The following is a 20,407-nucleotide window of genomic DNA, read 5'->3' as shown; positions in this document are numbered from 1 at the left end:
CATATTTGCATAAAAGCGCGGGGTGAAACCCGCGGTTATAAGCTAGTTTATATATAAAGCGCGGTCCGCTGCCTCGGGCAAGGTATTCTGCAAAGAAATGCATTTATCAGAGATTTAATTAAATAAAAACAAAATTTATATGTATGTATGTACATACCCATGAACTCCTCGACCAGAAAATGCAATTGCTAAAAATGCTATCTCATAGAAAGCTTCTTATATGAGCTGAGATGAATTACGCTGCAAATGAGGTGTATTACATATTCGAAATGATTTTTTTAATTATATTATGGAATGTCATAAAATTATTGCAAAACTTACCCAAATTCTCGTAGCCAGAAAACGAAATGTCAGCGAATATAATTTATTCAAACATCAATAATGGCAGCGGTAATGCTATCGAAATGTTTACTCTACAAATTTTACATTCACTCCACTTTTCACGTAATTTTGAAGAGTTAGCAACACAGTGCCTTGCTAAGTAGAGTTGTAAAACTATCGATAGTGCCACCATCGATAGTTTCCATGTTTCAGAAAAAAACTATCATTACTCGTTGATAGTTTCCAGCAATACTACCGATAGTGTCAAACGCTACCATCGATAGTACTATCGATAGTCAATGTAATGTTAAAAACTGTTCCAAATTAACAGGGACGGCATCGAAAAACAAAAAAACAAAATATTGAAAATATAAACACACGTATGGCCGTTTTCTTAAGTAACTTATTACTTAAAAATTCACTTATTATAATATTGCTTTAACATGTATAGTTCTGTCTGATTAAAGCATTTTATTATCGAATTTTATTTATTTATTTACATATCTATTACTGAAGCTTACAATTAAAAATAAAATTATGAGCCTAGTAAAGAAAGCTTCTTCTTATGATCTATAACACATGGCAACAAAAATGGGAAAAAATTTGTTGCGGCAAATGTTACAGCTGTTTTTGATTGTCTTGTCAGTTACGAATCCATGAGCATAAGGTTTCCATCAGCTCCAGATTTTGTGAAAAACGAGGTCAAAATGTCAAAAAATGGGGTTTTTTTTGGCAATATTTTAGAAGCTTTAGCAAAGAAACAAAGGGCGGTATTAGGCTTAAATTAAAGCCAGAAGTCTCGACTACTATCCCTGAAAATACCATCCCTACACCTTGGACCTTATGTTCACTTATAGTCATTTATTGAACAGCAAAACCTGATTTTGTGCGAACCCACCGCAATTAAACAAAAGAGGATAGAGCCTTCCACTTGGGCTGAAATTAAGGCTTGAACTTTCGACTACAATCGCTTAAAATACCATCCCTGAACCTTAACCCTAAGGTCACTTATAGTTATTTATTTAACAGCAAAAACTGATTTTGGCAAAACTTATTTATTTTTTTCAATAGTATTTTTATATTGTTCAATAAATGACTTTTAGTGACCATCAGGTCAAGGTGCAGGGATAGTAGCCGAGAGTTATAGCTTTAATTTAAGGTTCTATCACCTCTTGTTTTTTGTGTTAGACTTTCTAAAATATTGCAAAAACGCCATTTTTTGACACTTTGACCTCGTTTTTCTCAAAATCTGGAGCTGATGGAAATTTTATGCTTACGGACTCGTAATCAGCACAAAAAAGTCTATCAAAAACAGCTTTATCATTTGCCGCAACAAAATCACTGTTGCCTTGTTTAATTGTTGCTTATTATAAATTTTCAAATATGATATATTTTGTTTAAATTTCGTACTATAATTTTTTGATTTGTTTACAGCCAAGAAACATACAAACGTTAAACACCGATAATAGAAATGCTTTACTTCAGACATAGCCTTATGGTTTGAAGCAACGTTTAAATATAAATGAGCTTTTTCATTAAAAGTTGCTTGAGCAAACGGTCATTAAAGGAGGAATCACAATGAAAGTATCACTTATAATAAAAAATTGACAAACTTAAAAAACTGACGCGTAGATACATGGAGACATTATAAATATAATAAAATAAATATATAAAATCGGCTGTGCTAGAGGTTTTAAACTATCGATAGTCAACTAGTACTATTGATAGTTTAACCTTTTTTGAGAAAAACTATCACTACTCTTCGATAGGGACAAAAAAATAAAACTATCGATAGTACCATCGATAGTTTGACACCTCTATTGCTAGGGGAGCCGATTTGTTAAGAGGGAGCGATAAAACTGTTTTTTGAGCAAACCTTTTATTATTGAATCATGCATGCATATGTATACAATTATACTTATGTACATACATACGATTCAGTTTCTACAAAACGTCACGTCACAAGCTTCTAACCACTTATTTCTAATAAACGAGAAAATTTGAAAAATTTCACTGTGGAATCCTCGCACAAATTTATAAGATTCCTACAGCTTTCAATTCATTTTTTATTTTATTAAAATGACTGATTTTTCGCTTTAAAATCTGTTGTTTGAAATTTTTTCAAAAGCAGTTGAAAAATAATTTTCTTTTTATAGCTGGTAGCATGATACAAAAAACAAGGTAGTTCCATTGTCACTTTTTCGTCGCCATATTAACAACCTGACAAACGATTGTGACATTTCGTGCTACCATACCCAATTCTTCAAATTTTCTTATTAATTTTTTGTGGATTTAAAAATTTTTGTTCTTAAGCATAGTATTTTATATATTATAAGTGTGAAATTCCACAGTATTCTGTTCGCGCTGTGAAAAAGCTTGCAACATGAAGCTAGCAACGCAATTTTCATGACGTTTTTAAATACACATGTACATTTTAAATTGGGTGAAAGCTAACAGTTTATAGAATTCAGTAGCGGCGAAAACAAAGAGGGTTAAGTGGTTAAACCTTACCCGAGCCGATCGTAAAACTTGCGACGCAATTTCAGCTTATGCCTGTCGGTCTTGGCAATAATGTAATCCCTCAAGGTTTAGCTTAACATGGTTCTTGGGATACACCCTGTGATCATGTTACTTTACAGAAGGTGTCGCGCCCGTTTTTCTGTACATCTTTCCATTTGAAAAATGCCTCATCTCAGTATTATAGGTAAGGCTTCCAGAAGTATCTATGCGTCATCAGAATTTTAGTTTATATGGCTTATACCGCTAGCTCTTTTCAATGGCTACGAGATCGTTTTCATATACCCCCATTTTTCATAGGTTTGGGGTTGATTTCATTTACCTCTAGTCCAAGTTCTACGGTACCACGCCTAATTTTCCAATAAGCCCATATTTTTCCATAAGCTTCATATACATATATCCATACCGAGCTCCAGAACTCTACCACAAATACTTCCAGAGATATGCACTATCAAAAATTCGGTTTGTATGGGAGGTTCCACACCCCCTTTAGAGATCGGTTTTGGTTTAGCCTATAACCATGCTTGGAAAGTCTGTGTCCGAAATTTCAAAAAAATCGGTACAGCCGTTATGGGCATTGTGACTCCTCAAGCGAAATGAACTAATGATTGCAAAAAATGAAATCAAACGTCGTAGTTGACCAAAAAAGAATATTAGACTTCATTCTCTCAACTTCTCAGAATGTAGAAAAGCTAAGAAATATATAATAAGGTAGGATATATTAAAACAGCCTCCAAAACATTTACCAAAAGACGCCCCTGAACTACACAAATCGGTTTGATTGAAAATTTGTTTTTATCTATTTATTTTATACTTCACTTTTGGGTGTGTAAAAATTTCATGTGAAAACAATATGTGTGGCTGGAAAAATTTCACGGCCCATGGGTCCCGAAGTAAATTCCATTTGCTGTTAAATGGACAAAGACAATATGTATTAAATAACACATCGAAATTAGGGATGGGTAGTGCCCAACAATTCGATTATTCGATTCGAAATTCGGTGGTGTAAATTGGATTTAATTCGAATTTTTTCGAATTTCGCAAAATTTTGTTGAAGTGAAACTTCTTAATCGAGTTCGGAGATGTTTGCGTTAAATATTTAGCACCAAGTCATAAAATCTGTATCGTTCAATTTAAAAAAATTAGAAGTCGAATTAAAGGCTTGTCCTTTGGGTCTGCAACATAGTTTTAGTTCTATGAAAAGGGTTGCCACAGGTTAGAAAATCAAATTCAAATAATCGCTTCCGCAGATGTTTGTGTTAAATATTTAACACCAAGTCATAAAATCTGTATCGTTCGTTCGATTTTCAAAAAGGGGGTAGGTGTCAAATGAAATGTAGATGTGTAACATGGTTTTAGTTTTGTGCCATATGTAAGAAAATCAAAATTAAATTATTTAATAAGTTAAATAAATTAGTCCAATATGGGTATCAATCGAAATGGTTTTGAATAAACTTTATTTTTTAATTACATTTGGGAGGGGTGCTACCTGTTTGAAAAGTCGAATTTATTTAAAGAAGTGTTGTACTTAAAATACTATGCAACAATTAAAATATTTTTGAGGTACTTGAATAGAGTGGCCACCTGTCTAAAAAGTTAATCTAAAATTACACTGTGCGACAGCCGAAACCAGCCCGTACTTTGTTAACATTTTCTGAATGTCTACCCATCTAGTAGTAAAACGCTCGATGGATTTGCAAAAGTTAGCTCTATTTTTATTTTATGGCCTACTAAAGTTTTTATATCTCGGCCGAAGTAGTTTTCAAAAAAGTCGAAAAAATAATTAAAATAAATGTCTGAGCGAAATTAAAGGTTAAGACATATGTATATATTAAAATTTCTTGGGAAATATTTTCGTAGAACATTTTAACCCATTAGCTTCCGCCTAAAACGGTCATATTTGACCCTAACTTCAAGAAATCTCGCAAAAAGCAAATTTGGCAGATCGTTTATGGATTAATATATTCTAAAAAATTATTCTCCGGATAATTTTACTAAGGGTCTTCTCAGGCAAAAGCTTCATGCTACTAACGTAAAAACCTCTAAAAATTTAAAATAAAAAATCAACAAAGAAACTAGTTTTTTTATTAAAAAAATTTTAAAACTGAGTTTGGAATAACAGTTCCTTCTTGGGACAGATTTTTTGTTTTTATGCATCAGATTGAAAAACATGTATTTTTTTCCTTGAATCCCTAAGACAAATGGAGTGCCACACACAGTGATGGCAAATTTAGTCAGAAAGAAGAAATTTGAAGAGTTGATATTTTGGAAATAAAGATGAAATTCGATTTTTTCTTGAAAAATTCGATTTTATCGGAATTTTAGCAACACAAAGTTCGATTTCAAAAATTCGCCATTTTGGAGCTAAAATTCGATTAAAATTCGAATTTACCCATCCCTAATCGAAATGTGTAATTTCAGTGTTTGAATTATATCAGAATCATCGTATCGGATATAGAAAACTACATCTATATATATAAAATAATAGCCGTTTTCGTTGTTCGGAGTTAACTCAAAAACTACTGCATAGATTTCAGTCAAATTTTCAGAGGTTATACCTTGCATATATTTATGAACCGATTTCTTTTAAATTCAAAAGGTATAGTTTCAGCATAATGGCAAATACGTTTACAAAAAACGGAGCCGCTAGGTGGCGCGGGAGGCGAGTTATTTATAAAAGTTTTATTTATGAACCGATTTCGTAAGCATGATGAAAAAAAGACTTGCGAAAAACCAGGAAAAACGGACCCGCTAGGTGGTGCTGGAGTCGAGTTATTTATAAAAGCCGTATTTATGAACATATTTTGTTAATACACATTAGAGACGTTTATTACTTTCATGATGATTTTTTTTTTCATTGGAAACATATTCAACCTTATCATGAGTCTCATCTTCCCTGAACCGGTTCAGTTTTCGCTTTTGGTTTCCACGTACTTACTATGGGGGTAATCAAAATTTTCGCGTGAATTTTTTTTCCGGCGAAACTCAGGATAAGGAAGATTACATACATAAAATTATAGCCATTTCTGTTTTTCGGACTAAACTCAAAAACCACTCAATAGAGCCCAGTCAAATTGTCGGAGGTTATACCTTGCATATATTGTCCTATTATAGGCTACTAGAAAACACGCTGGTGGCGCTTGAGTAGAGTAACTTATAAAAGTCGTATTTATTAACAGATTTCGTTAAAATTCGCAGCGTGACTACCTGTATGATGAAAAATTCCTTTGCTAAAAATAGACCGCTGGAGTTTAAGTATTTAGAAAATCCGTATTTTTTATAAAATCTGATTGGAATTCATAATTCGAATTCATTTCATGACAAGCAAAGCTTTTGCAGAAAAGGGACCCAATTGATGACGCTGCACCCGAAATATATATAAAACCCCCGTGGGGTTTGTTCTGCTTTGGCTAAATCAAGGATGCATTTAAGTATGCATATAAAGACCGTAAGACTGTGTAAGCGTGATCTTGCATCTACCTACGATTGACGAAGTTGCTCGAGGCGGCCGTTATTACAGCAGTAAGACTTAAAGAAACCAATTAATAAATATTAACACGAATTGTAACAGTGGCGAATTGACAAGGAAAGATTCGACCACATCTGTCCAAGAAGGAACACGATAGTTATATCAATGGCTTTATTTGAACGATATTCATGAGATCACACGACTCATTTAGCCAATGTACGCGAAAACTTTTCATCCTGTGGGGAAGCGAGGATTCTTGGCCCTCCTATAATTGAAAACGCTCATCTGTGCTCTCGAGTTTCCGTATAAGGACCAATGCTGAAGTTGCAGGATCATAGAAGAATATTACGCACGCTTGGCAGAGATCTCATAGGTGGAAATAAGACCATAGGTAAAACGCATTACATCGAAAGGGATTTGTATTAATATTAAAATAATGATTTGGCAAGTTGTTATCGAATTTAATGTAAAATTTAAACGTTTTTAAAATAAGATATTAATTATTTTTAAAGGTAAATATTAATACAACTATTTTATTTATAATCCCAAATTTAGGATATAAAATCTCCCACACCTAAAAACTTACAATTGGGCAACGCCGCTTCGAATTTTTCACAATTGGGCAATTGTCAAAATTCTGCTTTTTAATCAAAAAGTTGTTTATTGAAACTACCTTCTTTTTTGTATCATGGCTGGTAGTTTGATTTTGATAGAGATGTCATAATGCCAGCAAAAGTCAAATGGCTAACATGGCGGCCAAAATCATTGAGTGAAACTATCATGTTACGTTGAGTGAAACCATGATAAAAACATTAGAAGGTAAAATTATCGTACAGTTTCATAAGTAAAGTAACTCTTCTTCTTACCGTTTTTCCTGGCAGGCTGTAGGTGTGTATTTGGCAGGCTTTAGGTGTGTTTTTGGTTAGTGTATTGGTGTTTTTGGTTCAATGTGTTAGTGTATTTTGAATAAATTGTAATAGAAATGGAAGAAATTATAATAGAAATGAAAGAAATTGTAAAAGATAAGAGCAAATGCCAAAAAACAGATGATCTCAGCTGTAGGCATTTTTTGGCAATCAGCTGATAGTGTTTTTACTTAGGAAACTGTAGGATGTGTAAAATCATTCTATCAATTCGTCGGCCATGATTTTTTTCTGACGTTTGCAAACATTTTAAAATCATATAAAATTTAAAATAATAAAATGAAATTGTTCACAATTGTTGTTGTTTGAGATTAAAAGTAAGAAGTGTGAGCTTGAGTTCGAATTTTAAAATTATATTGCTGGCAAACCTCAATGATTTTACCTTGTAATGTTTTATTCAACAATTTATATTGAGCTCGAGGCCGTTTTTTATATGAAAATTTATTGTGGAAAAGCAACAATGTTATGTTTTTAACATGAGTGAAGCTATCATGTTTGTATCATGGTTACGCCTATTTGCAGGAATCGGTATACCTTTAGGTATAGTGATTGATTGCAAGCATTAAGAGCGTCGAGACTATGCTCCGTAGGTAGGTAGATTGAGAAAATTTCTGTAAAGAAACATAATAATGTAAACATTTGTTTGGGTACTCGTTTACACATTTCTGGTAAATTGTTCCAACAAATTCACTGACTAATCTTGATGAACTGAAGCCAAGTGGAAAAGAGAAGAGGGTATGGGGCGTTCATGTAACAGATATTAATTTAAATATCGGTACTGAAACGCTGAAGTATTAGCGTAGCATTTAAATTTAAAATGTAAAAAATTTCCTTAGACTTTTAAACCAGTGCATGCCCAAACAATTTGTATGAAGCATCCCAAAATAACGCGGCGCTAGCGCCGAGAAGGGGCGTTACGTGTTGAAGTTGGATGCAGAAGACGGAAAGAAAAAGAGAGGACAAAAAAGTGAAAGAGGAAACTAGAATAGAAGCGAGAGGAAATGAGAAAACGACAAAAATTACGGCGCGTTGATTTAGGTATAGCGCGCGCTGGCAGTTGTTTCATTGGAAAACGCAACGCTTGGCACTCCAATTTAGGGAAGGCAGTTAGTCTACGGCGACAGAAATTTTACACATCATAAAGCGGAACGCGAATATGTAATTCAGTCGCAAGGAATGTAAAACTTGACTTTCGGGACGCACGGGGTTATGAAATCACTGGCAACAATGGTGGTAAAAATATTTTGGGACTAAGGGAAGCGATAATTTTTGAGCCTTAATCAAACTACGCCTACTCGTTAGTGTTCAATTATGGTAGCAAATTCCAATAGGATTTTTCTCTATCTCATCATTACTTACTGGGAACTGTGGAAATCGAGAGAAAATGATCGACGCTCACCACCTATTTGTCGACTTCAAAGCCGCTTTCGATAGCACAAAAAGGAGTTGCCTATACGCCGCGTTGTCTGAATGTGATTTCTTTAATCTTATACTGGAGAAGATAAAAAGAGCTGCAGAACTGAACCGCTCAGGATTTTTTTTTTTTTACAAGAGCGTGCAATTGCTGGTGTACGCCGACGACATTGACTTCATCGGTACCAAGAACCGCGAAGTCTGCTCTGCCTTTTCTAAGTTGGCTAAGGAAGCAAAGCGATTGGGTCTGCTGGTCAGCGAGAACAAGACGAAGTATCTCCTGTCATCAAACAAACAGTCAGCGCATTCGCGCCTAGGTACCCACGTCACTGTTGACAGTTTCGAGAAAGTAGAGAATTTTATTTACTTGGGAACCAACATTAACACGGCTAATAAGATTAGCAACGAAATTCAACGCAGAATTACTTTTGCCAACAAGCGCTACTTTGGACCGAGTAGGCAATTAAGGAGTAAAGTCCTCTCTGGACGTACGAAAACCACACTCTTATAAGTCACTCAACATGCCTGTGCTGGTGTGTTGCGCGGAGACATGGACAATGAAAACATGTGATGAAGCGGCTCTTGGAGTTTGCTATGAGGAGTACCGCAAATGATGGAACGATGAGCTATATGAGCTTTACAACGACATGGACACAGTGCAGTGAATTAAAATACAGCGGCTCCACTGGCTTGGCCATATCGTTCGAATGGACTCCGACGCTCCAGCTCTGAAAGTATTCAACTCTGAACCCGCTGGCGGTAGCAGAGGAAGAGGAAGGCCCCACTGCGATGGAAGGACCAAGTGGAGAAGGACTTGGCTTCACTTGGCATTTCCAATTGACGTAAGTTGGCACAGAAGGGAAACGACTGGTGTGTGCTTGGGAACCTGAAATCAGGTGCACTAAGGTCTTCAGCGTCGGAGCGTCTTAATTTTTTCGCCACTTTATACTGGTCAGGTGAATTTTCGGCTGTAACTTTAGTTTGTGCAAGTTCGGCCGCCGCAGCGGCACCGCGTTAACGGTGAAATGTAAATGAAACCGAACATGCAAAATGTTGACAGAAGCAATTTGAGTCCAATTAGTTTTACCCTTTCGAAAGCTTCGAACACCTTAAAATTCAAACCAAAGATGGGCAGTGAACCGCCAAACACCTACCTGCGTTCGCGACCGTAGGAAATACTACATTTCTTAGAAAAAGCTTTCGACAATAAATTAATTAGCTTTTCATTAAATTTTGCAACTTCTTGTAACAAATCTACCATTATGAAATTGCAGCTGCAAGCACCAAGTCCAGCTCGGCTCGTCTAGTGGGGTCTTTTTGAAACCCTCAAAACTTAATAAGGTTTAAAGCATTTTAGAAAGATAAAAACAAACACTAAAAAGGGCTTATAGTATTATTTTATGAACTACATGGTATAGCTTATTCGGTCGATTTTTATAGGTGCTCACTTCTAGAAATGTGCTATTTAGTAAAAAAATACTATTGTTAAAGTTTGTGCCCAATCGGAACATGCCTTCACGTGCCGAAAGTGCCCCGAAGTTTGCAAAAATTACCATTTTAAGGAAAGTACGATATTTTTCTGTTTTGTCTTACGACTAATTGTATATAAAGCTATAAGTCCCCCATCAGATAAAAGGTAATTTTATTGTATTTAAAGTAAATTATAATACATTTTCTTTAAAAATGTACGGTTTCGAAGATACTTAACATTTAATGGTACAGGCACCTTTCTGGTAAGGTTTATGGAGTACATACATATTACGATTTAAATATTTCGTATTTTTTTGTTTTCAGTTTATTGTTTGTTAAATCTTGGTAAGCTTGGATTTTTTTTTTGATGACTTTTGTAAGTAAGCCACTGAATGATTTTCATTTATGACTTTTATAAATAAAAGTCTTCAGTAACTGTAACATATAATACAAAAATTTAAAGTAACATTTATTTTTAGATTATTTAGTTACAAATCAAAAATCAGACGTAACTGTTATTTAAGGAATAATCCAATAAAAGTAAAAAAAATAATTGTTAAATAGCGACTTTTATAATAAAAGTTGTAACCAAGATACAATAATTTTTAGAAGGTAGTTTAACTTCTTCTTATCCGCCATGTTAGCTATCTGACAGAAAACGTGTTTCGTATTTTTGGTTGTACCCACTTAAAAAAAAAAAGTCTAGCTTTTAACGTTGGAAAAATAAAACAAAGGAAAGTCAAACATATAAATACATAAGTATACAATTTTCTAATATTTTTTTAATAATTTGCTTCATAAAAAATTATGAAAAAATTAACTGCTGCTTCCGTGGATATTGCAACACACGCAATAGATGTAAGGATACAGCATGTATAAGAGCCACCGCGTACCACAGACTTTATCGGCCGCATATTTAAATAGTAGGGCTCGCTTAAATATGTACATGAAGATGTATGGAGGTGCGCACACTACACCAAATTAATCGTGGGGCCGATTAAATCCGGTGTGCGAAGGATCTAAAACATTTTAAACAAGAAATATTGCCGTGATGTATTGTGGAACGATTTTCCGTCATCCCTTGTTAAATTTGGTTTGGAGACAAACCGGTTTTGGCGTTGTGCCATGTTCAGTGTCATTTTTCGTTGTCTCCAAACCAAATTTGACAAGGGATGACGGAAAATCGTTCCACAATACATCATACTCCTACCCTGTCGGAAACACAAACAACCAAAAAGAAAATATTGCCGTCATATTTTCGTTTTTATGATTTTTATTCATGTGATTAGCAGTGGCAAGAATGTATGTTTTAATTACGTATATGTATATTAAAAATGAAGTGATCAGTTACGAAATATATAAATCTTTACATGTTCTATTAAAAATATCTAAAATAACAAGCGAAAATCCCCAAGTTTTATATCGTAGTACTGGCCATATTGCGTGTTTTTGAAGTGAAAGTACCTTATAAAAATTATTGTATCATGGTTGCAACTGTTACGGCGCCTGAGTGAAACTGTTTCAGGATGTCTCTTTTAAAAAGTTTGTTTCGGATCAAAGCCTGTCCCTTTTCGAATATTTTAAAGTCAAAACTGAGGGTAGTTAACGACACGGCTGAAAGGGAGCTTAAGCCAATTCGAAACACGGACAAACGATGAGGAGAAAAACCAGTCCTCCTTCAGGTGGTAACGGATTGTCGGGGGATTTACCCTGACATTTCCAAGAGTACTCGTTGTTTACCCTTGTCTAATGGGGGATATTGAAAATATTAGTAGATATTAGTAAAATATATATATGTTTTTACAATGTGAAATTTCCTTTCGATAAGTCTTTGTTCAGAAATGAATTGTGTCATTTGTCGTATTTTTTGTTAAATAATGTACCTTTCATGTAAAAAACTTAAAAAATATACTAAAAAATTTTTATTAATACACTATATTCCATTTAGCTGCATTAACTTTCACTGTTTGTTTGGTGCAGTTAAGCGAAATGTGCAGCAAAACGGAAAAATTAAAAACTGTTTGTTTTATTTTAGATTTAAAATTTGTTTCAATATATGGGGCGTTCCATACCAAAACGGTTCACACTTCATGTGTTTGATTTGTTTCAAATTTTTAGGGTTGACGAATAAACATAAATAATAAACAAATATGAAATTTGAGCTTGGTTAATACATTTTTAAAAACTTAACACCAAAAAAACCAAAAAAAAATCGATTTAATAGTGGAGTAGCGAGGAAAAAATTTGAAAAAAATTACACATACACACATCAAAATTCTATATGAAAATAAATATTAAAAACCTTTTTTTTCTTGAACAATTTTTCACATACTTATTTTTTGATAAAAAAATTAGTTTTTGAAAATATGCCATCTCAAACAAAATTGAAAAAATCACAGTGGCAGCTCTGAGTATTGGGCAATATTTAAGTATAGTATTATGGGGTGCACTCTACAATAATTTGAGTTATGCATTTTTTTTACACCGAAGTTTTTGGAATGTTTTTTTGAGTATGCAGTTTTGTAGCCCATTAAATTTTAGTATAATAAAGTGCAAGTTTTAAGCGATTGCCAAACCGGCGTTAATTTTGTTTTTAATTTTCTTTGAAAACGGTTTTGCGCATTTTCTTCCATAAGAAAAAAGTGCAAACAGCCGTCAGCAAAAAAATTAAAAAAATCAGCGCAATTTTGCAGTAGCTTAAAACTTGCACTTTATTACACTAAAATTTAATGGTCTACAGAACTGCATAGTGAAAAAATTTCAAAAAATTAATTTAAAATTTGTAAACTTGTTATGTACCCCGGTGTAAAAAAATTCAGACCTCAAATTATTGTAGAGTGCACCCCATAATACTATACTTAAATATTGCCCAATCCTCAGAGCTACCATTGTGATTTTTATAAATTTTTTTTAAATGGCATATTTTCAATAACTATTTCTTTTTATCAAAAAATCTGTGTTCGTATGGAAAAGTAGCTTATGTCGAGAGGCTGGCTTTAGTATAATGCGGCATTCCCTTTATTCTTTAAACGACAAGGATTTTTTTTATGAGACTTAATAAGAATATTGACTTGCTAGTATCGGAACTATTTCTTGCACGTTTATTCGTCAAAAGTTGTTCAACGGCTTAGCGCCAGTGAGTCGTTCGCAATCGTATGCTGCGAATGCCGATTTATACTAAAGCCAGCCTTTCGACATAAGCTACTTTTCCATACGAACACAGAAATGATTATGTGAAAAAATTTTCAAGAAGAAAAAATTTTAATAATATTTAGTTTCATAGGCAATTTTGATGTGTGTATGTGTTATTTTTTTCCAAATTTTTTCCTCGCCCCGGTCTCGAGATATTTGGAAAACTATTAAAACAATTTGTTTTTGGTTTTTGTGCTGAAAAGTTTTTAAAAATGTATTAATCAAGCTCAAATTTATTATTTATGTTTATGTTATGTTTAAAAATTTGAAACAAATCAAACACATGAAGTGTGAACCCCGTCCGTTTTAGTATGGAACACCCCATATACTGTTTTTCATAAATTTTTTTTTTTATGTAGGTATTTAATGCGAATAAGGCCTCTTTAACACTAGTCGCTTCAGGGACATCATTATATTCTTCTGGGCTTTCATCGGTTCGCAAAAAGAGTGATATAAGAAAACTTACTCAAAAACAGGACTGTTAAACGGAAATGGGTTCCAAAGCGGAAAATTTCGACCGAAATCCATTTTATGAAGCAGTATTTTGGGAAAATTGTGCACGTAAGCGGAAAATGCACCAAAGCGAATAGGCAGCTAAACGGAATATACTGTAATTTGTTGTTCTATTTTTATTAATGAAATCTATTCAATATGTCTATTGCTTACATTTGAGGTTTGGATATTTTGAAATAATCTGGGGAGTCTTGCTATAAAGTGCCATACTAGAGCCAATTTTACCCATTAAATATTAAATATCTTCGAAAACGTACATTTTTGTATGTATTGAAGAAAATGTATTGACTTGAAAGTCAACAAAATTATCTTTAATCTGATGGTAAATTTATAGCTTTAGGTAGAATCAGTCATAAGTTAAAGCAGAAGAATGCCCTATTTTCTCGAAAAGTTTTCATTTTTTTAAATTTCAGGGCACTTACGGCACTAGAAGGCATGTTCCGATTGGGCCCAAACTTTAAAAATTCTATTTATACACTAAATGGCACATTTTTAGAAGTAAGAACTTACAAATTTCAGGAATTTATGAGATTGAGAACGAAAAACGTGGAGCGCATGCAATACAAAGCATTCGATTTAATTGACAATAGTGAAACTACATAAAATAGACCTAAAATTTCTACAAGTACAAATTTGAGATCGATTTTAAGCGGCCGTTATTCATTTACCCACATAAATACATGTATTACTCTTCATATCAATTCAGGTCTATTACATGCGCCCCACGCTTTTGATTTTCAATCTCATAAATTGTTTATAATGACTTTTGCTAAAATTTCAAAATCAAAAGTTATCAAAACAAATTCTATGGGACTGAGAAATATTATTTTCTAATTTTTAGTCCATTTATAAAAGCGTGGTATATTAAAAAGTTCAATTTATTTTATTTATTTTCTACTTTTTAGTCTTGTCTATATAAAATTTTGCAATAGATATTAAAATAATTCATCTTGCAGGGAAAAGAGAACCTATGCAAGCAAAATATTGTGTGCTCACGTTTGGTATATACATACCTATGTACATACATACATACAGCAGAAATTAATTTCATTTAGAGAAATGGCGTGTCGTCCATTTCCGCTGTAGCATATGTAGTGCATATTTTTAGGCGCAATATTTAACTTCTTCGGGCGGGGCGAAATCTACCTCTAGAGCTTTTCTAATTGTATGTCTTTGATATTATACCTACGACGAGGTTGATATCTAGACTATGCTATATTTATAGTATAAATGGTGGTCTGGACACACAACATTGTAAGTTGATAAAAGCGTTGTAATAAAACGCGTGCATAGTTTCTGAACAAAATCCGTAGAGACTCACTTTGTTCCGAAATAGATGTAGTTTGACAATTGGTTTATGATGGTTGTGTAGTAGCGGGCGGCGGTACCAATAACTCCAAGTAGCAGAAGGGTGAATAGTCCTTTTCGTGGCCATTTCCATAGACCTAGTATCATTATTGGCGCCACTGCGAAGAGTTCAGTGTCAATGCCTAGATGATGTGTATGTGTAAGACACTGTCAAAGAGAATACGTATGATATTCAGTGGAATTTTATTAAAGTCTGGTTACCACGTATTAATTAAATTGTTCGAAAACTTTATTTGTTCTATCATCGCATATCAGCGCTCTGGATTACTTAACCTCTAAGCTCAACTATAATCACTCTATGTGCATGGGAGACCTAACCGCAGGCAAGGATAAAATGATACGAAACTCTTTTTATCGTGAAAGAAAGTCCAGCGAAATATATATGGGGAGATTTTGGTGATTTTTTCTATTTGAAAAACAAGCAAACCTTTTTGAATTTTATTATCTTCTTTATTATTTAGTGTTGAAAATTGCCGTTTAAAATATTTTCTCTTAAAACCACTATCTTTAAGCAAGAGTTTTGTTATGTGGTTGGAGGAAATCCATTGAAATTAAATCGATGCATATTGTGCGTATCTAAATAGTGGCAGCTCGCTCTTTTGCGTTATCTGCTGTTCATTCCAGATTTATTAGGCAGTGCTGCCAAGTCAAAAACGAGATTACGTTAGATTCTCGGAAGAAAAATGAGAGTGTTTCGTATCATATTATCCTTGCCGTGAGCGGAAGATCATTGTACATATGTATTTAAGTTTGTAAACTTACCATTTCATTGAATCCGAAGTAGTTGTGTATGAAAAGTAAATTGCGCCACCAGTTGCGTTTACAAATATCTGCATGATGCCCAACCACTAAGTTCCATTGTGGCCCCGATCCCCACAAGGGTAGCACAAAAGTACAGAAGAGTATGAGAGCGGCTAGTGGAGGTACGATACTGCATGGGAAAATAATATTTTTAGAAAATATTTATACATAATTGCAGAGCATTTTTTTGTACTGATTCACTGCCGATTCTGAGTTAACTTCGCACTGTGAATTCGGCCCTAATTCTTTTATGTGCATAAATTTAGGAGTCCCTGATTAATTCCCTAGCGAATAGTTCCATAGTCAATGTAATTGAGGAAAGTTTTTGTTGCCATTCCTTAGAAGGTTATGAAGGTGTTATAAGTACACGGGTAAAAATTTCGGTTTTAATTTTAAACTATTGGACTACATATATGTACAAACTAAATTTAGTATCAAATACAAACCTTCCAAGTTTAAAAAAAAGAGAGAGCAAATATCGACGGCTGAGTGGAAGATCGACCTATCTCGGCAGCCAGTTCGAAAACGCCCTATTTCAAAAGACTTCTCAGTACATTTTCAATACATTTTGAAGTGACATAGGACGTTCTTCAACCAAATTTTGAGATAGGGCCTTTTTAAATAAAATTCTGAAATAAGGCGTTCTTGAAAAGTTTTATGAAATAGGGCGTTTTCGAACTGGCTGCCGAGATAGGCCACTCAGCAGTCGATGTGTTGGGTTTAGAATTTAAACAGTTCGGTTTAAATTTTAAGCCCAAACATTTTCTACTTCGTTTGCTTCACGTTACAATTCACGAAAGCTTTTACATGGTCCGTCTGATGGGGATTGAACCCGGACAGCCTTAGTAGCAACCAATTGTATCAAGCATCTTTGCACACTCAGCTACAGCCATGCATGTAAATTTGCTTTCATATGTTGAGTTTGAATCAACACCACATTTCGCTGCGTTGATGCCGACAGTTCATAAGATTTGCTCTCTCTGTGAGAGACACCCTTATGCCTAAGTCTTATAGATCATATAAAATAAGGAATATTGAGGCAAACATTTTCTATTTCGGTTTAGATTTTAAACAAAATTTTCTATATATGAAACCTAGAAACTAGAACTAAAACATTTCAGTTTGATTTTTAAACAAATAGGGCCTATACTTGAAACCATGACCTTTTTGGTTTTAATTTTAAACCACTCATAGCAAAACATCATTTTCTCGGCTGCTTGGACTAAAATTTAAACCAGAATATATTAAAAATTGCTTAAAACTATTGACTGGTTTAAGAAGTAGACTACGGAAGATTAAAAAAGGCAGCAGTCCCAGCTCGGTTTAAAAATTAAACCCAAATTTTTGGCCGTGTACGGAAGTATAAGTATACAAATATTCTTGGTGATATTCAACGTTTTCGAGCTTAAAAATTCCTCTCAGTTAGAAGGTTTTGTATGCTATACACAGCCTAAGAGAAACTTCGTATACCGTTATCTTGAAAATTAGAGTTACCCCCATAAATGACGTCCCCATTGAATGAAGAATGCCCCAATTAAGTCAGGTCATAACTATCAAAACCATTTTCCAAATTATGAACTGATATACATATGTGTTATTAAGTACTATAGTAGTTGGGATAGGTACTTAAGGGATTTCTTTTTCAAGCATCAAAACAGTGCATTTTGAGTACAACTGCAGACCTACTGTAAAAAGTCTTGCAAACAGTTAGGATCAGTATTTGACATATATGAAGACCCTGTTACTGATTTCAGCCAAACAGGCATAACAAAATATAACCTGTTTATAAAAAATGTTAGTTTTCGGTTTAAAATCGACTATGTAGACGGGCTATCCACGAAAAATTCGCAAATAAAAGAGCTTAGGTTTACTTTTACTTCAGTTACTAGTTTCTTATGAATTTTAGTAGTTTCTATAGTTTAGCGATTTTATTTGCCTCATTAACACACATTTGCTTTCGATTGTTCTTTAATTTTGTTCTTTACACTATTCAATATTTACATTGCAAATGCTCTTAAAAGTAGGGACCGAAAATAATCGTTATCATGAAGGATTTTCATTTAAAAATCATTGTATAATCGTTATTTTTCGATCATTATTATTTATTATGTTATTTTTAATCGTTATTTTATGATTTTTATTTTTTCGATAAAAAATAATCGTTATTCTTTGATTTTTATTTTTTAAATCATTTTCAATCATTATTCTTTGATTTTTATATTTAGATAATTTTCAATCGTTATTCTTTGATTTTTATTTTTTAGATCATTTCCAATCGTTATTTTACGATTTTTTTTCGATCAAAAATAATCGTTATTCTTTGATTTTTATTTTTTCGATCATTTTTCATCGTTATTTTATGATATTTATTTTTTCGAATATATTTTCAGGGTTAATCTTGTCTGATCCTAGAAAACCAAAAAAGCTTGTACATAGTGTTGACAATTAAAGCAACAAGCGTTGACCTAAGATAACCTCAAGAACACAAAAAAAGATCAGCAGGAAAATGAAAACAAAAATTCTTTGATTCATTGAGGGTGATTGCATTATTGATACCAGTGATGGGCAAAATTTTATTTACTATAAATTAAGTGCTAAGTATTGTAGTAACTATGTATCAACGTGCTATTAACTTAAGTATTTTGGATGTTACTAAAAACCGAATAAAACTAAGAATAACTGTTATTTTTGATCGAAAAAATAAAAATCATAATATAACGATTAAAGATGATCGAAAAAATAAAAAACATAAATCATAAAATAACGATTAAAGATGACCAAAAAAATAAAAATCACATAATAACGATTAAAAATGATCGAAAAAATAAAAATCATAAAATAACGATTAAAGATGATCAAAAAAATAAAAATCACAAAATAACGATTAAAGATGATCAAAAAAAAATCATAAAATAACGATAAAAAATGATTAAAAAATAAAAATCACAAAATAACGATTAATTTATGAGTTTTATTATAAAAATCATAGCGATTACGGTCCCTGCTTAAAAGTGAATCTGTCGAACAGGAAAAAGTTAGTTGAGCATAATAAAACGAAAAAACACTAAAAAATTCATGATATTTGCCAATATGTAGTAGAACGTTCTATGCCCTAAAGCGGGTGTGATCGCTGAAGCAAAAGAAAGAAAATGACAAACTAAACTCACCGCATTAATCGGCTAATATATTCATTTCGCAGACGTATCGGCTGGCCTTTGAACAGGCGACCGAAAAGTGAGTAAGCAGTAAGCATGCCACTAAAAAGTAGAAATGGGTCGGTATAAAGCGATGCGGCGCGTCCAATAACTGTCCAAGGGCGACCCAAACTCTGTAACAACAACATGTGATTACAAAACAATGTTTAAATATTTATAAGGTGAGCTATATATATATGTACACACCTCAGACATTTCAGTTCTATTATTGTAAGGATTGAAAAACATAGCCATTGATTTATGAGAGAAGAGCAACATAACTGCATTCAAAAATCGTATGCCATGCACCGCTTCAATATCGTTGGGAGAGTAGTTTGTGCTGAAGAGCCAACGAAGATTTTTATCCAGCGAAAAGGCAGTACACCATTCATCTGTTAAAAGATCATTTGTTAAAATATCGATTATTAAAGGAAAAAAAAAACAAATCGTGTTACTTGGTTTTTGGCCAGGTTTAGTACAGCGTTCATAGATAGTGGATAGCACGGACACGGAAAGAATAATGAGAAAAAAGCGGCTGAAATAAAGAAAGTACTTGAAATGAGAAGAGTCTTAAGAAAGAGCTAGTGTCGCATTGCGCTTCTACTTACACGGCCCATGTTGTGTTACGATCCCACGTCTTATTGTCGCGCACCTGACACAATTTCGGCTCAACGCGCACTTGAAACGAAATGCCCGTGGAGCTGGTCATATTATTCAAATAGTCCTGCACAGTATATTCCACATCTTGATAGGTGCAAGCATTGGGCACACAAATTCCCCAATTGATCAGCGAGTAGCGGGGCACGCGATGACCCGGCTGCGAAAGAGGTGATTTGGTAATGAATTTAGGAATAATATAAATATAAATACTATAGAATACAGAACGCAATAGTACTAAACTACGGCAGGGAGGCAACACGAGATCGTAGTCAGCTGTTAACAAATGTATTTCCAATTCTAACATGGTGTTTACTAAGTGACGTTGATCCTTTTTACCAGTTATTTCCGTGGTTTAGGCTTAAAGAAAATTATATTTAGCCGCTTAATAAGATTTACGTTTTATCTGAGTAATAAGTCATTAGTCATTAAGTCAAACGTGATTCGCCCTCATCAAAAATTTTGTCCTTCTCTGTCCTACTTTTGAGCAAAAATTTCCTCCTTTTCAAGTTTTATAGCAGTGATGAAATTTTTAAAAAATTTTTAGAAAATGTGTTATTTCACATCCA

At 33.5% G+C, this 20,407-nt stretch overlaps 1 protein-coding gene across 1 annotated transcript in view; it reads right to left on the bottom strand.

Annotated features, from left to right (window-relative positions):
- LOC118734351 (nose resistant to fluoxetine protein 6) overlaps nucleotides 1–20,160 on the bottom strand; it is a 32,979-nt gene extending 12,819 nt beyond the window's left edge. Inside the window, exons 1-6 of the mRNA XM_036464078.1 lie at nucleotides 19,790–20,160; nucleotides 19,637–19,716; nucleotides 19,389–19,573; nucleotides 19,155–19,315; nucleotides 15,949–16,117; nucleotides 15,140–15,333 (exon numbers count right to left, since the gene is read on the bottom strand). Of these exons, the coding sequence (XP_036319971.1) occupies nucleotides 15,140–15,333; nucleotides 15,949–16,117; nucleotides 19,155–19,315; nucleotides 19,389–19,573; nucleotides 19,637–19,716; nucleotides 19,790–20,145 (1,145 nt within the window). The 5' untranslated portion in view covers nucleotides 20,146–20,160. The remainder of the gene's footprint in view (nucleotides 1–15,139; nucleotides 15,334–15,948; nucleotides 16,118–19,154; nucleotides 19,316–19,388; nucleotides 19,574–19,636; nucleotides 19,717–19,789) is intronic.
- Between the last annotated feature and the right edge of the window lie 247 nt (nucleotides 20,161–20,407).

Source organism: Rhagoletis pomonella, unplaced genomic scaffold (genome assembly GCF_013731165.1).
Source record: "Rhagoletis pomonella isolate Grant_MI unplaced genomic scaffold, Rhpom_1.0 Rhpom_scaffold_00002, whole genome shotgun sequence".
Classification (NCBI taxonomy): Eukaryota; Metazoa; Arthropoda; class Insecta; order Diptera; family Tephritidae; genus Rhagoletis; species Rhagoletis pomonella.
This window is presented reverse-complemented; position numbering and strand designations above follow the sequence as displayed.